Source organism: Capra hircus, chromosome 20 (genome assembly GCF_001704415.2).
Source record: "Capra hircus breed San Clemente chromosome 20, ASM170441v1, whole genome shotgun sequence".
NCBI classification, from domain to species: domain Eukaryota; kingdom Metazoa; phylum Chordata; class Mammalia; order Artiodactyla; family Bovidae; genus Capra; species Capra hircus.
The window spans coordinates 61,887,646-61,906,368 of record NC_030827.1 but is presented as its reverse complement, the minus strand read 5'-3'; the positions used below and the strand labels follow the sequence as shown (position 1 = coordinate 61,906,368).

The following is an 18,723-nucleotide window of genomic DNA, read 5'->3' as shown; positions in this document are numbered from 1 at the left end:
CTGTTCTTCACAAAAGCAGCAACCTTCTACAAAATGTGTGCTTGATTGCATGTATTCCCCTTTCACTAAAATCACACATATCCTGACTTTCCCCCATACCTCTTTGGAGAAGTTTCTCAGAGCTCTCTGAGATGCTGTCTCCCAGGTTATAGTCCTCATTTTGCCCCAAATAAAACTTAGCTCACAACTCTCATGTTGTGCTCTTTGTTGCTGTTGTTGACACTGTCCAGCACTGGCTGGGGTGCCTGAGCACAAAGGGTCAGAGTGAGGTCTGGGATAGGGGCAGGAGTTACTCTTCAGGCACTACTCCCTGGCCTAGGCATGGTCCACAGAGTGCCAGCTTGGCTGAATAAAATTCAGTTGACTTTGTGTGTGAGTTGTGAACCCTACTGTATGCATCACCATCCAGCAGCCTGCAGCAGAAAACAGGCAAGAAGTGAGATCTGCCAATCCTGATCCTCCAACATGTACACAAATGTATACAAATGCATGTACGTAAGTCTCTAACATCAAGGTTAGGTAACTTTTTGGAGATAAAATTGCCAACATCCATTGGGTCATAGAAAAAGCAAGAGAATTTCAGAAAAACATCTATTTCTGTTTCACTGACTATGCTAAAGCCTTTGACTGTGTTGATCACAATAAACTGTGAAAAATTCTTAAAGAGATGGGAATACCAGACCACTTTTCTCTGCCTCCTGAGAAACCTGTATGCAGGTCAAGAAGCAACAGTTAGAACCAGACATGGAACAACAGACTGGTTCCAAATTGGGAAAGGAGTATGTCAAGGCTGTGTATTGTCACCTTGCTTATTTAACTTATATGCAGAGTACATCATGAGAAATGCCAGGCTGGATGAAGCACAAGCTCGAATCAAGATTGCCGGGAGAAATGTCAATAACCTCAGATATGAAGATGACACCACACTTACATAGAAAGAGAAGAGGAATTAAAGAGCCCCTTGATGGAAGTGAAAGAGGAGAGTGAAAAAGCTGGCTTAAAACTCAACATTCAAAACACAAAGATCATGGCATCTGATCCCATCACTTCATGGCAAATAGATGGGGAAACAATGGAAACAGTGACAGACTTTATTTTCTTGGGCTCCAAAATCAGTATGGATGGTGACTGCAGCCATGAAATTAAAAGACCCTTGTTCCTTGGGAGAAAAAGCAATGACAAACCTAGATAGTGTACTAAAAAGTAGAGACATTATTTTGCCTCTAAAGGTCCGTATAGTCAAAACTATGGTTTTTCCAGTATGACTATGAGAGCTAGACAAAGAAAAGGCTAAAGGCCAAAGAGCTGTTTCTTTTGAACAATTCCGCTGGATAAGACTCCTGAGAGTCCCCTGGGCTGTAAGGAGATCAAACCAGTCAATGATAAAGGAAATCAACCCTGAATATCCATTGGAAGGACTGATGCTGAAGCTGAAGCTCCAATACTTTGGCCACCTGATACAAAGAGCCAACTATTGGAAAAAGACCTAATACTGGGAAAAATTGAGGGCAGGAGGAGAAGGGGACCACAGAGTACAAGACGGTTGGATAGCATCACTAACTCAATGGACATGAGTTTTAACAAGTTCCAGGAGACAGTGAAGGACAGGGAAGCCTGCCATGCTGCAGTCCATGGGGTCACAAAGAGTCAAACACCACCGAGCTGGCTGAACCACAACAATTCTTTGGTTAAGGAAAGCTTTGTGGACCTTTCTGACCACCCAAAGGTAGACTGCGCTCCTTGTCTGAGTTGATTTCTGGGATTGAAATTAGTCTTAGTAATAAAGTAACAAGGGTGAGAGGCTAACTACGGAAGCCAAGAAGGAGAGATGGAAAAAGACGCTGTAGGTTGGGCATAGAAGAAAAAGCTAAGTGAGAAATCACCTTTAGTGGGGAGAGTTAGGAAGCTTTAACCTGTCTCATCTTCAAGGACTATAGCTGTTTCCTCTCTTCTCCGTATAGTCATCTCAGGGTATTTCTCAGTTCTAGCACAATCTATAACTCAGGATGGCCCTAGTGGTGTCTGGAGTGAGGGAGGCCCAGGTTCAGTTAGGACAGGGGTGAGCAGGACAGGGCAAGAGGAGAAGCCACAGATGATAATGCCAGATAGATGCAGGGCTGCAGTACTGGGGGACCAAGGGGGGACACCGTCCCCCAACCCCATTCCCTGCCCAGAAACCAGCGGGAAGATATCCTGGGAGGAGTCAGGAGTCATAGTACAATCCTGAGCTATAGGTTATGGAGGAAAAAAACGAGAGCATGTGTTGTTTTGTGTTGCTATTAATACCTAGACAGCAGATTCAAAAGCAGAGACATTACTTTGCCAACAAAGGTCCGTCTAGTCAAGGCTGTGGTTTTTCCAGTGGTCATTATGGATATGAGAGTTGGACTTTGAAGAAAGCTGAGTGCCGAAGAATTGATGCTTTTGAGCTGTGCTGTTGGAGAAGACTCTTGAGAGTCCCTTGGAGAGCAAGGAGATCCAACCAGTCCATTCTGAAGGAGATCAGCCCTGGGATTTCTTTGGAAGGAATGATGCTAAAGCTGAAACTCCAGTACTTTGGCCACCTCATGCGAAGAGTTGACTCACTGGAAAAGACCCTGATGCTGGAAGGGATATGGGGCAGGAGGAGAAGGGGACGACAGAGAATGAGATGGCGGATGGCATCACCGACTCGATGGACGTGAGTCTGAGTGAACTCCGGGAGTTGGTGATGGACAGGGAGGCCTGGCGTGCTGCGATTCATGGGGTCGCAAAGAGTCAGACATGCCTGAGCGACTGAACTGAACTGAATACTCTGTCTTCAGTTTTGTCTGGAATATTCATTTAGCCTTTAACATATTACCTCCTGTTACCTCATTTTTTCATATTGTATGCCCTTTACTGAAACTAAACTGAACACGTGTAAGGACTAGGAATCAGTTTAAGCTTCTTTGGGTCTGGAGCCCATCAAGCACCTGGTTTGTCTTCAATGGATACTGCCTGATAGACTATAGGAGACCATGAGGCACTCTAGATGAAAGTGGGTATATACTTATTTAGTTTTTGAATGAAGACCTTTATAAATACAAGGTCAACCAAAATGACTGTTAAGAGTCCAGGTTCCAGGGCAAGACTGCCTGGGTGAGAAGGTCTAAAGACTGGCTCTATACAACCTGTGTGACCTTGGGGAGATCACTCAGTGTCTTTATGTTTCAGTATTCTGATCTACAAAGTGGTCATCATAACACCACCTCCTCCACAGGGAGGATCTAAAGATTAGCAAACATACTCCAAGCACTTGGAACCATCCCTGAGTGCGGCAATAGGCTCTGTGCTTTTGTTATCCTGTCTCAGCTGCTTGATGCTATGGCACCAGCTTGTAATTATAGAGTTGTTTAGGACAGTACCCTTGACTTCATTCATGAGTGGTGACTCCTTGAAGACGGGCAACTGGCCTTCAATTCCCCTGGCCCACTCTCCTCAACGTATCTCTGGAAATGATCCACAGATGAAACTGAAGGACCCCCGGCCAGTGGCCTTACCTAATGGAAGAGAGGTAAAACTGGAGAGGCACCTTGGCGACCAACCTGAGCCTAAAGTCTGCAGCCCCTGAACACTTCACATCTAACAGGCCTCCTAAGAACATGTCCTTGTCTCATAAGGAATTAAGGTATTTGCTCTGGCTCTGGAAGCTTCCTAAAGGTCTGCATCAGTAGCGGCATTAACGGTGGGGTACATATAACATGAAGGATGTGAAAAATGACCCTCTGGATATGGGAAAGCAATCTTAAAGTGTTTCTTTATTAAAGTTTAATCCTGAATTTACTAGCCAGAATTTAATAATATTGTATAATACGTAGGTAATTTATAAGCAAGAGATTTGTGCATGTTGCGTGCTTTAGTCGTGTCTGACTCTTTGGGACCCCATGGTCTGTAGCCCACCAGGCTCCTCTGTCCATCGAATTCTCTAGGCAAGAATAGTGGAGTGGGTAGCCATGCCCTTCTCCAGGGGATTGTCCCAACACAGGGATTGTCCCAACATAGGGATGCAACCCATGTCTCTTACATCTCCTGCATTCTTTAGGAGGCAGATTCTTTACCAGATTCTTTACCCAGGCCGCCTGGGAAGCCAAGGGAGAGACATATACCTGGGCTAAAAGCATTTTCTCAACCATGCATGTTCTGATAGAGACAGTCCCTGGAGTTGCACAGTAAGTCAGGGAAGGGGAAGGGCTTGTGATGAATTCAGTGTAGGAAGAAGGAGTAACCTGAGCTGGTGGGAAGGAGAGAGGGCTTGTGGCTTTATGCCCAGGAGCTGGAGCAATGACGTTCCCCCTACCTATCCTCAAGAGACCACCGCGGCACTTCTGGCAATTTCTGTAGCCTTGTGAAAACAGCACAGTCCCTCAAAAGTGCCTCAGTTTCAAAGATGTGGGCGGGAATGGCGTCTTGGGCCTGTGGATGTCACACCTCAGCAGATCTCGGCCGGGGCAAGAGATTACTGTTACAGGGGAAAGGCCGGGCAAACAGACTGTCCCCTCTGAAGCACTCAGAATACTTCTGCGTTCTTTCAGCGAAGAGACAGGAGAAAAAGCCCTCGTTCACTCATTCAGCCTGGTTCTCCTTTGACAACTGAGGCCAGGAGGCAGCAAACTCTTCCTGTAAAGGGCCGGAAACTGAGTATCTGCAGCTTGACTGACCATACGGTCTCTGTCACAACTATTGCCCTGGGCCATGGTAGAGAGACAGCAACTACAGACGATCTGAAAGCAACTGGGGGTGGCCACAACGGGCTCAGAAACTTGGATTTCATATGGTTCTTACATATCACGAAATAGTATCCATCTTTTGGTTGCAAATCATTTCGTAAGGCGATGATCACTTTTAACCCACAAGCACTGCTAAGACAAGTGACCAGATGGATTTAGACCATAAACCACAGTTTGCCAACCCCTGGCTTAGAGAAAACACTAGTTTTGCTGTTATCATTGTTTCTTTAAAAGTGTGAACATCTTTCCCTTGCCTCTAACTTGGCATTGATGAATAAAATACTTTTTTCCTCTTGCAACTGATTTTTCATTAAGCCCCCAGAAGTTTATCAACAAGAGCTAATTCTAAGAGCATATGAATATTGAACAGGGAACCAACATAATCCCTTTTGTTGTCAGTGTTTCTTCAAATTAGATATTGAATGTCACCGAGATGGTTATCTTCGTCTTTTATAAGGGATTGTGTGGAAATAAAATTACCTTAGCTAATAATATGCAACAACTAAATGCAAAAATAGTTCAGCCCCAGCCTGAAGCAAATTAAGCAGGCTGAAGGTAAGAGAAACTCTGACAGAAGAATAAATGGTTATTCTTTCTATCTAAACCAAGATATGTATTACTAACACTGGATGGTACTTACAACATCAAGAGTAAAATAAAGGAGTATTTTGTGCCTTTCTTCCTATGATAGGGTGAAATATTGAAATGCAAATATCAATAATCAGCTATAAAAGCAACTTAGCTTGCCTGTATTTCAAAACATATAATTTAGTGTCATAATACAGTTTAACAGAATTGCTATGATCTACTTCTTGGGAACTGGAAGTTACAACAGTCTGGAGATGCAGAGCCTGATGCCAAATCCTGGACCACAGCTTCAGCATCCCCATATCCTGGCCCCTGACAGGGATAACGTGTATGATTAGAAATGCAGGCAGCTCTAGTGTCTGCAAACCAGCACCATAATATTCTCTAAGTTTACTCAGCCATGGGAGGCTTCAGACCAAGTGCAGTTCTCTGTACCTTCTTAATTATATTGATCTTATAGTTAAGCTAAGTGTTCTCCAACAAATTTAATCGTGATCTTTAACTAGTTATTTTGCAAACAGCTTCATGTTCTGGAAAACACTTGTCCTTCTTCTCGTGGCCTGTGGTTGTGTTCAATTCAAAATATATATTTAATCCAGGAGAACTAGAGAGCTGAACCATATACGCAAGTGCCAGTGACCAACCACTAAATTATAATTTCCTATGCCTAATAGTGTGCATGAAGTAAATTCTCAGTTGGTCTTACCAAATATGCTACATTTTCAGTAAAGATATTGTTTTCCTCCCAAGGTTGCCAAAGAGGTAGAAAAGTGTCACTCAGTGGTCTCCAACTGCAATTTCATGGACTGTAGCCCTCCAGACTCCTCTGTCCATGGGTTTCCCAGGCAAGAACACTGGAGTGGGTAGCCATGCCCTTCTCCAAGGGATCTTCCCAACCCAGGGATCAAATCCAGGTCTCCTGGATGGCAGGCAGATTCTTTACCATCTGAGCCAGCAGGGAATCCCTCAAACAGGCATATTGTACCATTAAAAAGACACTTACCAGCCTTAGGTAAGCACATATGCCTTTATACGTCCTCTGCTTTCTTAAAGCAATTATATTCATTAAATACATTAATAATGATTTACAAAAAAATTAGTACTACGACTTTCGATTTGCCTGTGTGACAAGATACGCTAACCTCCACTCCCCACCTCCAGACTTCTTTCATTTACAATCTACTCAGGGAGCTCAACTGGAGTCATATTTGGTTTCTTATCATCATCAGAAATGTTAATGAGAAAATCAGGTCATTTCATAATGCTTCTGAGGAGAGAGGACACCATCATACACACACACACACACCCTTTCACAAGGGAGTGTTATTTAAGCTTCCAAGCAGACCCGCCCCTCTGTGGGAGGGCCACACCACTACAGACCCAACCACGCCTCTGTGGAGAGACCCCCCCTGGTGTGGAAAGGCCCCCACTCTGGGACAGGCCATGCCCCCACAGGCAGGCCACCCTACTGTGGACAGACCACCCCTCTGTGGAGAGAGGGTCCCCCTGGTGAGGGAAGGCCCCCTCTGGGACAGGCCTCTCCCCCACAGGCAGGCCACCCTACTGTGGACAGACCACCCCTCTGTGGAGAGGCCCCCCTGGTGTGGACAGCCCCCCTCTGGGACAGGCCATGCCCCTGCAGGCAGGCCACCCTACTGTGTACAGACCACCCCTCTCTGGAGAGGCGCCGCTGGTGTGGATAGCCCCCTGCTGGGACAGGCCACCCCCTCTGGACAGCCGCCCTCCCCATCCCCTTGTGGACAGCCCCCCAGGGGTGCTGAGTACACACCTGTGCTCGTGCGGTACGTGCCCGTGTGTGCTGGCGGCAGAGGGTCCCCCTGGCTCTGGCTGAGACTCCTCATGGGGGGCTTCTGATAGACGCGGTCTTCATAGATGGGGTCGATGTGGTGCTCCGGAGATTGCAGGGCCCGCAGCTCGGGGCCCAGGTGGCCGTGCTGGCTGCTGTACGAGGCCCGGGACCCAGCTGGAAGGAAGGAACAGGAGACAGTCAGACTCACCCGACGTTCAGACAGAACTTGTTTTATCCAAGACATGTTTAAATTTGGGGAGGGGGACAGAAATGTTGAAATCTGCAGAAAATCCAATGAACGGCGCGCAATGGTAGCAAGACGACAAGCTTGTCAGCTTATCAGCATCACCCAGCCGCCTCGCTTTGCTCCCAAGTCTGATCTCTGAATATGGGTGATAATGATGCTGAGATAAACCCACGTTGAACAGGGCCAGCGGAACACATTTTTCTCAGCCTAACGACCAGAGCAGGTTTCCTCACTGAAGAAGCCAGGCAGACTGAAGTCACCCATAAAAAGCTCTTATTAGTTCACAATTCTTGCTCCTGAAATTTTACGGTGGCAGTTCTTATTTAAAGTATGAGCAGGTAAATAAGCCACGGAGGCAAGCCATCTTGATGCTATTCCGAAAAAGTGGACCAGAATTCATCTTCATCAGTGGTTTTTCCCTGGACAATGAGTGAACCAAGATGTTCAGCCTTACAACAGCCTAAATCCCCGAGAGAAGCAGATTTTAAAGGAAAAAACAAAAAAGTTTTAAAGTGATATTTCCTTTATTCTTACCCTCCAAATGGAAAGATTGGTATCTACTCTACCTTCCTCTGAAACGGTTCAAATGGTTGCCACAAACTGGCTTCATTTCTAAATTAAGGCTATACATTATTGCAAATCCTTATTTCTGTCTTTGGACTTTTCTTTTTTTTTGGTGTAGTGTTTTTTGCATTGTGTGGGAAGAGGTGCGGCTTTGAAGCAGTGCTGTGGACCAGGGAATCTGCACAAGAGGAGCACAGTCTTAGGAGGGCCAAGAGCTTGAGCTGACACACAGATGTTGATGCAGAGCAAATATTTCATCAGAGGGATGACCAGAATCCCAGGAGCAGACATGCCAGGGGAATCATCTCCGTGGGCACAAATGGAGTGGAGGACATCTAGGGACACTGAAGGGGCACCAAGGAGAGATGGTTACCCAGCGATGGTGAGGACAGGACCTCACAAACCCAAGTGAGGCTACAGATGATTTTAGCAAGACCCTTCAGATAAATTTCCAAAGCTAATAACCTGCCTGGTACACTTGGATTTAACTGTCGGCTGCCTTTGAACAGTCCCGATTGGGAACCCTCCATTTCAGCTTAAAGCAAGAGGGGGTTGCACTTCCTTGGTTTTAGTGGTGTTTGTGGGCAGTTCGCTCTCTCCGCCCTGCCAGTCCACTGCCTTCACTGTTGGCCACTTTAAAGCCAACATCTTCAACGTGCAATGATTGGCTGCTTCTTCAGGATCGTCTAACCTCAAAGATTTTAATACTCTCGTCTAGTCTATTTAAGGATAAAGCCATTCAAAAGTTTTGAAACTGCCAACAAACAAACAGTTTCGCTGGTGTGTTTCACATAGGCTGCTTTACATTTAAATCAACAGAAAACAGAGTGATTCCAAAGGACTGGGGCAAGGTTGGGGCTTCCATGAATTCAATCTTGATAACGATCACTGAATGTTTTGAGGCAAGGGAAGGGAATAAAGTTGGCAAGTTCTTACCTTCCCTTTTGCTAGTAATTAAATAAATTCTGGTTTAGACAGCGTTCCAATGAGTGATACATTCAAAATAACTGTTTTGCATAATTAGGTTCATTGCATCTGATTTATCAAATGCCAACATCACAGTGAATATTATCTCATGCTGGTATTTTCCAGGAATATATTTAAGTATGATACGCCTTGAGTTCCTGCTGTCAGTTCTTCCTGCTTCTGAAGGTTTTGATAATATTCCAAGGACTTACAAGTGTAAAAAAACTAGGAAGCAGTCATTATATCCAAATGTCGTATAGTTAAAATAAAAGTTATCCATCGTAGATTTAGAGTTTTAACTTTATTGCCATTCCTTGATTCTAAGCAGTTAAAAATATCCAATGATGAACAGTAAAAGGACCTGCTAATCTTTTAAGTTGTGACATGAGCTGAGGGTACGTACAAAAATCCTCTTCTTATAAATGGGCATTAAGAAATGTTTACTCTCTTATTAAGATAAGGGATATTTTGGTGGACATCAGAATTTCTATGTGCTGGTACAATGAAAAATGCAATAGTAAAATTATCAAATATTTGAATACTATACTATACTTTCTTTTTCATCAGCATGTTCTTGATAGAACTGAAAGTTCACGGTGTTTCCCTGTGGGAGACATTTGTGCAAAATACCTTTGCATACTTAAGCACTGTGCACAGTGCTGAAATGACATTTTAAACTGAGCATTGTTTACACTCCTTTTATCCACTGTAATCAGGTTTTAGTGGCTCATGGGTGGGGGGGGCACAGTTACGGGCATGAGAGTAAGACTCTGAGCTCCCAACACAAGAGGCCTGGGTTAGATCCCTGGTCAGGGAGCCAGATTCCACATGCCCCAACTAATGATCTTCCACACTAAAACTAAGACCCAGAGCAGCCAAATAAGTAAATGAATATCTTTAAAAGAGTAAAACAAATAAAATCAAGCCTATTTTATTTGGAGGCAATTTCAAGAAAAAAAAAATTATCATACCGCCTGTTCTGGGACTGTGCTCCAAAATCTCATGCTGTTGTTGTTTCAGTCTCTAAGCCGTGTTCAGTTCTTTGGGACCCAGGGCACTGGCTGTAGCCCATCAGGCTCCTTTGTCCGTGGGACTCCCCAGGTTAGAATTCTGGAGTGGGTTGCTATTTCCTTCTCCAGGGGATCTTCCCGACACAGAGATTGAACCCGCGTCTCTTGTATCTCCTGCCCTGGCAGGTGGCTTATCTGCCACTGAGCCACCAGGGAAGCCCACAACATTATAAGAGATGGTATATATACTTGCTGATTCAAAGACAACACACTTTTCTTTAGTAGTAATTTTCTTTTGTCATTATGACCTACTTGACAGCGAGTCCTCATCGTAACACCGGACTCAAAACACTAGTAGTAAACATTTGCATCTTTGCCAGAAACTGGAGCAACGTTGCCATCACAAGAAAAATGTTAGAGAAACTCTGACTTTGTTAAAATGTCACAGATGACAAGGCCAATTGTGGTGGTGGAGAACAGGTCTGAGAGTCTTGCCTTGAACAAGCTGAGGGCTCAGAACTGCAGTGTGGCAAAGGGCAGTGGAAACACAGATGGGCCAAAGAGAAAAGAGAAAGCAGATCCCACAGCCCAGACCAGCTGCATCAACTGGTCCCCGGCCATTGCAGACGTAGGTCATACAACTGTAATACCTGAGTGTCCAGAAAGCACTTAATGACTAATTTCTGCCATAAAAAGTACAGCATCCAATGACAGTCATCTGTCATATGTTTTTACTAGTCCTACTTCTCCTCTTCACATGACAAAGCTTGGGCCTAGAGAGCCCCGGCCCTGGCAATTTTCATATACAATATGTTTCTGAAATTAGTGGGTTTGAAGACTCACACCTGAAGCATCAGTGATCTGTATGCAGGCTAACAGAGGTTGTGATCCAGGAGGGCTGAAGGGTATTGTCATAGCTCTGGGCAGGCCAGGCCCTCCTGCAGGTCCAGGAGCCCTGGAAGACTGGGAAGAGCATCACCCTGATGCAGGACCAGGCTTGAGGCAGTTGCTGCACAAGAGCCACCATCTGTCCTAGGACCTCAGTCATCCGCTCACTGCTGCTAGCGCTGACTTGAAGGATGCTCAGATGGCTTAAATCAGGTCACTCCTGGCCACTCGGCAGTGGGGCTGGTGATGGGAGGTGAGTGGAAAGGCTTAGTTCTATGGGAGAGACATGCAACCAAGCAGGACCGTACGGGGTCTTCCTGGGACAGGCCCCACCCCACATGTCCTCTGCTGTAGTTCCTCTCTTAAATGCCAAGAAAACAGTATCGGATGCACACTTCCTGAGTTGTTTTACAGATGCTAAGTGGAGAAATTTAACTACTTGATGACCATGAGCCCCCAGACCTGTGGGCACTGTTATCTATCAGAGAATTGTTCTTGAGCTGATCACATATCCTGTGACCCCCATCTTTCTCACCTGGGTTTTAAAAATGCTTTGCCAAGAAACCCTTCAGGGAGCTCGGGTTATTTTGAATATGAGGCACTAATTCTTGCTGGCCCTGCAATAAGCCTTTTTCTGCTCCAAATGCTCACATTTGGGTTTGCTTGGCCTAACTGTGCATCAGGCATAGGAACTTGAGTTGGGTAATAGATGGACGTATGCTGAAGAATTGATGCTCTCAAATCGTGGTGCTGGAGAAGACTCTTGAGAGTCTCTTGGACTATAAGGAGATGAAACCAGTCAATCCTGAAGGAAATCAACCCGGAATATTCACTGGAAGGACTGATGCTGAAGCTGAAGCTCCAATACTTTGGCCACCTGACCCAAAGAGCCAACCCATTAGAAAAGACTCTGACACTGGGAAAGATTGAGGGTAGGAGAAGGAGGTGACAGAAGGTGAGATGGTTCAGTGACGTCAGCGACTCAATGAACATGAGTTTGGGCAAACTCCAGGAGAGAGGGAAGGACAGGGTGCAATCCATGCGGTAGCAAAGAGTCTGATTTGATTCAGCAACTTAACAAAAAAATGGGTTCCAGGGGCTCAAAGGGATGGGCAGAACGGGCCCCGGAGAGTGGAGGGAAACTAGACTCAGGCTATCCCCTGCTGCTCTGCAGGCACCGTCACTCCAGCACCACCATCAACACGAGCAGTCCCTACACAGCAATGTAAGCAGATAGGTTAGAGGGTCCCTGGAGAAAGACAGGCAGGAACGACTTTCTTGACCTAAAAGAACTCATTTTGGCCTAAGCCATTTTGTGATCTAAGCCTGGCTGCAATGCTTGCCTTTGTACAGGTCTCAGTAATTAACGACCTTAAGAGAGGGAAGGGAGAAACAATGGAGGGGCATTCAAGAAGCAACATACGGCCTTGGGGCAGGGTTCTGGCTCCTCAAGAGACACAGACAACAATATACCTGTGAGTTCCGCAGAAACCTGACCCCATCCAAGGAGAGGGTGGAATGGTGCTGCTGACCCTCCTCACTTCAATCAACTAAAGCTTGGACTCTGTTGACCTAATGACATAATTCTGTGCTGATTTTCCTCTGCTCGAGTCCACTCATGAATACGCATATACCTTTAGCTTAAAACTTTCCTGTTCAGATAGACAGAGGTTCGGGAAAGATCCCTGTGTTCGTACTTGCTGCAAGAAATAAATCCTTCCTTCTCCCAGCTTCTGGCTTGGTTGTGTCTATTGGCCCAACATGCACCAAGAGGGGAACCCAGTTTGGGGAGAACAGAAACTTGAAAGTATGGCTCCCCTTCCAATTCTATACACAAAAGGAGGCCTTAGGAGCACAGGTATATAATAATGTCTAATAATTTGAACCAAGCTCTAATAGCATCAAAGGTAGTAATTTTATCGCTCTTTACTGTGTCAGTTTTTCCCAAACAAACTGAAATAAGAAGACATGGTCTGGACTCCAGAACTGTGTTTAACCATCTGACCAAATCAAGGAAAGTCACTGAACCTCTCTGAGCTCTGGTTTCCTCCAGCATAAAAATACGTATAAGAATGCCTGCATTTGTACGACATGGCATTGTGAGAGGATCAAGGGGAGAGAAATCAGTGTGAAGGGCTTCAATCTCAGAGTCAAGGAATTATTATGTTATCTTATTAAAATACATCTTTTGATGGAAAAAAACAACCAAACTCTATAACTTAAACTGTCAAAATATCCAAAAACAACTTGAGAGGTTTAAAATTTTTGTAATATTATTAACGAAAGAAACTTTGATAATTTTGTGAAGTATTACCGCAAAATGTAAATCTTACGGCTTTATTTTTCTTAAAAAAATCAGTGTTGCTTTTGAATGGATAATAGCAAAGAATAAAGGAGCAAAGGAAGTTCAAAATGGAAAGAAACACTGACAGGACCAAGGGAAGGTGGAATCCTTTTTGGAAAAGGGATATGACATAAATGAAACCTGCAGAGAGAAGATAACAAACACCTGCTGATCCAGGAGGAAGCCAGCGACCGACTCGCAGGGAGTTCCTGACGTGGAAAATAATCACGAAGCTGAAAGGGTAAAGCGTCGTCAGTACATTGTCTGTCTCATGCCTCCAACCCCACATTTTCCTTGGGCCAGAGAATTCAACAGGCTCTGTTCCATTTGACCAGCAACAGAAAACACTTATTTTTAGACTGATTTGCAAATGAATTTCTATTTGCTAGATTTTATATAGAGTGTGTACATGTGCCAGCTAATCCGTGTTGATGGATATATTCACTGATTCAACACCTATTTGCCGAATGAGCGACTTCTAGAAGTTTTGGACACCATCATGCTTAAGAGGAGAAAGTTCCTTGCCTTGAAAAATAAGTCAGGCATCACACTTAGAGATGAAGGTACTGAAGCAAAATAAAGTAAGTTGAGGAGAGTGGTCAGTGTCAGAGGGTATACTGTTTTGATAAGGTAGTCATGAACGTTCTTTTTGAGGGTCTCGCATTTCAGCAGATAATTTCATAAGGGAGGCATGCTGGAGGACGCACGTGTGTTTCTCAGACAGAGGGGACCAGCAGGGAAAGCAAAGGCTCTCTGTAGGAGTCACTTCAGAGTATTTACAGCAGTGATTTTATCATTCATTTAATCCACATTGTCTTTACAAAGAAATGTCAGTTAGTATGTGAACTCTTTACATGTTCATATCCACAAATGATCATAAAAACTGAACAGATATTTTTTGACTCAAAATTTCACAGTCACAGTAGCCATATTTTAAGCAAAAGAATTTGAAATATTCAACAGGAGATCACACATAAGAAGCTCATGAGAACTGCACAATAAAGATTCAGCTCAAATACATACATATAGATATGCACTTGAATTGTCATTCCTTAGAATATGATTAATTCTCAAACCTTTATTTATTCCTTGCAGATTTATCTGCAAGACTCTTAAAAGTGCTGATTCCTGAGCACAACATTCCCTAAATTCTAACTCGGTCCATCGGAGTGGAGAGTTATTGCTGTTTAGTCACTAAGCCATGTCCAATTCTTTTGTGACCCCATGGACCGTAGCCCACCACGTTCCTCTGCTCATGGGATTTCCCAGGCGAGAATACTAGGTGGACATTTCCTTCTCTAGGGGATCTTCCCAATTCAGGAGTCAATCCCGTGTCTCCCACATTGGCAGGTAGACTCTGCACAACTAAGCCATCTGGTAAGTCCAAGCAGGGAGTAGCAATGTGCATTTAACGGGCACCACCATGCCTCCCTGGTGGCTCAGCTGGTAAAGAATCCCCTTGCAGTGCAGGAGACCTGGGTTCGATCCCTGGGTTGGGAAAATCCCCTGGAGAAGGGAAAGGCTACCCACTCCAGTATTCTGGCCTGGAGAACTCCATAGACTGTACAGTCCATGGGATTGCAAAGAGTTAGACACGACTGAGTGACTTTCACTTTTTGCTTTTCACCATGCCTCACCTTTCTCCTGCAGAAATCACCCTGACAGCCTCCCTGTCCCAGACAAAGCAGAGAGAGGAGGCATACCCCAAAGACAGAAATCTGTATCTAATAGGTTACTACCCTCCATTTACCCTTCTTGCTTTCTTCAAATAGTATCAGTTACTACCACTAATGCCAATTACTTTAGTGACTAGAATGAAACAAATCCATTCTCTTTTCACGGGGGTCCATTCACATTCTCTTAATTTCTAGACTATACAATTTCTGGTTCTCTAGCTCAACGTGAATTCACTTGCTTTCTCAAAGAAACAAATGGTTGCATGTTTTCATGTGGAAGTATCAATACTAGGTTCTGAAGGACACGCTGCCATTGACTTGTTTCCTTCAAATTTGGAAGCCAATTTCACATGCTCATCTGCAAAGAAATGGAAGGAGAAAAAGAAGGACCTAAATGACATATCTATCAGTACAGCAAGCTGACTCCAGGAGTGTGTGGCCAAACGGTGGAGCTGAGCACTTTCATTTCTGAGAGAGAGAAAGAGCTGTCTGCAGAAGAAGACAGCTTATCATGCTATGTAGAAGACTCGAAAGTAAAATCTAAGAATTCAGTTGCTTTTTTTTTTTGTAAACCATGCAATCAGTTCATGCATCGCTATTTATGAGTAAAACCACATCTTCAAAGGGCAATGTAGGATTTTTATAGAGATGTGTAGGACCTGGAAGAAAAGGAGGTTTCCTCTCGCAAATCCCCACTATACCTCTTTCCTTGCTGGGGGCTCTGACTTTCAGGTATGTTCCTACAGATACGCCAGCATCACTAAGTGACGTGGCCAAGTAGCACAGCCGGTGCAGACAGGACGTGTTCTCGCTGTGAGAGTTTCTGACTAGTTCAAAGTGGACTAGTTCTAGTGGACTTTGAATGTCTCAAAAAGTCTGGCTTGATATTTGTTATCATTAAACTCCCGGGAGAAAAAAATGCCCTCAGCAAATAAGCACTATCAGAAACACATAAGTTTACATAATTTTGGTGAGTGTTATACTTCAGGCACGTGATGCAAAGAGCCAACTCATTTTTCAATAAAAGATCCTAATGCTGGGAAAGACTGAGGGCAGGTAGAGAAGTGGGTGAGACAGGATAATGTGGTTGGATGGCATCACTGACTCAGTGGACATGAGTTTGAGCAAACTCTGGGAGTTGGTAGAGGACAGGGAAGCCTGGCGTGCTGTAGTCCATGGGATCGAAAAGAGTCAGACAGTGTCTGAACAACAACAATAAATTTGTAAATTAGCACAGGAGTAGGAAGTAGAGCTTGAATTTTGATTTGTGTCAAAAGCAAAAATCAAGAATAAAACAATTAAGTATTATATGGAATATTTCTCACATCTAAGTATAATATTTGCATAATATGCAACTTAATTCCAGTATTTAAAAGATCCCAAATAATTCCTGTACAGCCTGAGTCAAGTCCATATGCTAAATTTCATTTTCAAATGATCACCATTTATTGAATTTGTTTGATGCCTTCTATTGCTACAAATGTTAAAATACATGGACACATTTCCTACATATAGGCCATGAACCATATTTATTGGAAGGGAAATTATTAATTCATTTGTATTCAATGATGAAACTGCATTGAAGATTAATTATTTTACTGTAATGGGCCACCTGATGACATAAAATGGTTCTATGATAAGTCTGTTCTGGAAAGCAAAGAATGTCCCCCCCAATTTCATCTCTTTCATAAAACCCTGAATTTTCCTATATTTTGCTGATATAATATAGCCTTGCTGCTATCATGAAGACTACTCACACAGTCTCTGAAAACAAATATAACATAGAAGCATTTGCTCCTGTAATTTTCTGGACAAAGTTTCCAATACAACTTATTGTAATTACAACACTTGACCTCACCTTTTACTAAATGAATAGAGTCATCTACTGGGACTCAAACACTTTCCGGTGAGAATAATTAAGGCCAACATCCCTGGTCAGTGTATCCCTGTGATTTTATTCCTTTGTCTTGTCTTTGCTCCCTAACCATAAGCATTTCTTCCCAAAGCTGTTAGAAAAATGGGCTTCTTCTGCGCAATTCCTTTTGCACAGGCAGGCACGTGCACAGTAATGAGACAGTGGTGATGAAGTGGAATCCGATACCTCTGCAACCTGAGGATGGACCATTGCCATTTTTATTTTCTGTCCAGAGTCGTGGCTCCACGTCTACACTGAAGGATATTCTGTGTCACAGCTCACACACAACTCCAAGTAAAGAGCCTGAGGAAACATACCTGTCTAAGATGGCATTGTGGTACTAGTGAAACACACAAGATACACTGCTGGGGGCCAGCGTGAGGAATTCCACCCGTGGCAAAGGTCATGAGGAAGGAGGCTTGGCATACGCAAAGGCGTGATCAAGCCTCAGGAAACCCCCTGTTCCCGAGCATCTAACCCCCAAACCAGAGTCTGTTTTATGCTCTCACCTACACCTCTGACTCTACGGGGGGCTCTCCCCCATAACCGTTTCTCTCGGAGAAGGAGTAAACGTGCAGCTCCAAGACAATAAAAATTCTTGGGCATGACAAGAGTGTTTCAGCTTACGGACTCCTCTGAAGGTTATCTAGCCCACCTGTAGGTTTGTCCGGCCACATGTGATTGTTTACAGCCTCCCAACCTGAGAGGCATGAGATGTTTTAGACTTACTAAAGGCAAATTATTTTGGGGAGTTAGAAATTATTAGTATAGTTGGTTAGGAATTATATTGGTGAAGGGTTTTTCATTTGTTGTGTCAATAATTGCTGCTAATTCCCTGCTCTGGGTGGGACAAGGATGTCTCAGGTCAAACCTCTCTGCTGACAGACTAGCTTGTGTGACAGGATTATCCATACTGCTGCCACTAGGCACAAGATTGTTTACTACCTCTCAACTGTAAACAGCACAGAGAGTTTTGGAGTATTTTGAGTGTCTTAATTAGCATAGGACTTTTTCTTCTTGTTGAGTCAATGATCGCCGCCAGGCCTCTATATCCTTAGGTACTTGGGAATATATTAATCAATGTATTTGGAATATAGCAAAGGAAATATAGTAGTTTTTAAGGTTAGCAATACTAGACTTTTTGAGTTAATGGATTTTCTCTTTTGTAATAGATCACTGTACTTTGTTATAAATCACTGTGTCCTTGCTATGTAAAAATGTAACTTTATCATATCTTAAGACTAAACAGATCTTAAGGGGAGCATTGGTGAAAGGATTTTCATTTGTTGGGCTGATGTTTGCTGCTAAATCTCCATGTTACCTACTCTTATAATGAATATAACTAACATATAGGAGAAATAAGTATTAACCTTTAAGCATATAGGAGAAATAAGTATTAACCTTTAAGACTAATCATGTTAACCTTGGGTTAAATAAATTCCTTTCTTGATTGTAACTCACTACACCCTCACCCTATAGGAATGTAACTTTATTTGGAGGGTGGTGCCTGGTTTAAGAAAAAACACCCTTGGAAAAAATAAGTTTTTTGGTTATCAGAAAGAAAGGATCATAAAATGTCAGCAGGTCTCACTCATGGCCAGAAGATGATGTAATATCCCTAAGACCTTTTTTATACATTTATGTGAAGCACCTGATTTTGATAAAGGTCAGGACCGCCGACTCCCACGTGACTCTGTATTCATCCCTATGTGTAACAAGAGGTATATAAGCAAACCCAAAAATAAAGAAATCGGATCAGTTTCCGGAAAGACTGATTCCCCCATGTCGCTTCTTTCTTGCTCCCGTTTTTCTGGCTGAATTCCCATCTGGAGCATGGATGCTATTCCACGTAATCCAAGTTATTCAGCCTCTTTTTCTCCACTAATCTTCCTACTGCACTATCCATTTCCAATCTCTCTATATCTGTGATTAAATATGTATTTTTCCAAAGACGCCAACTCCGTCCC

The 18,723-nt window shown here is 43.7% G+C and overlaps 1 protein-coding gene across 3 annotated transcripts in view; it reads right to left on the bottom strand.

Annotated features, from left to right (window-relative positions):
* CTNND2 (catenin delta 2) overlaps nt 1-18,723 on the bottom strand; it is a 1,112,452-nt gene that overhangs the window by 435,308 nt on the left and 658,421 nt on the right. For all 3 annotated transcript variants that reach the window (XM_018065721.1, XM_018065722.1, XM_018065723.1), the window contains one exon: nt 7,126-7,320. In XM_018065721.1, the coding sequence (XP_017921210.1) occupies nt 7,126-7,320 (195 nt within the window). The remainder of the gene's footprint in view (nt 1-7,125; nt 7,321-18,723) is intronic.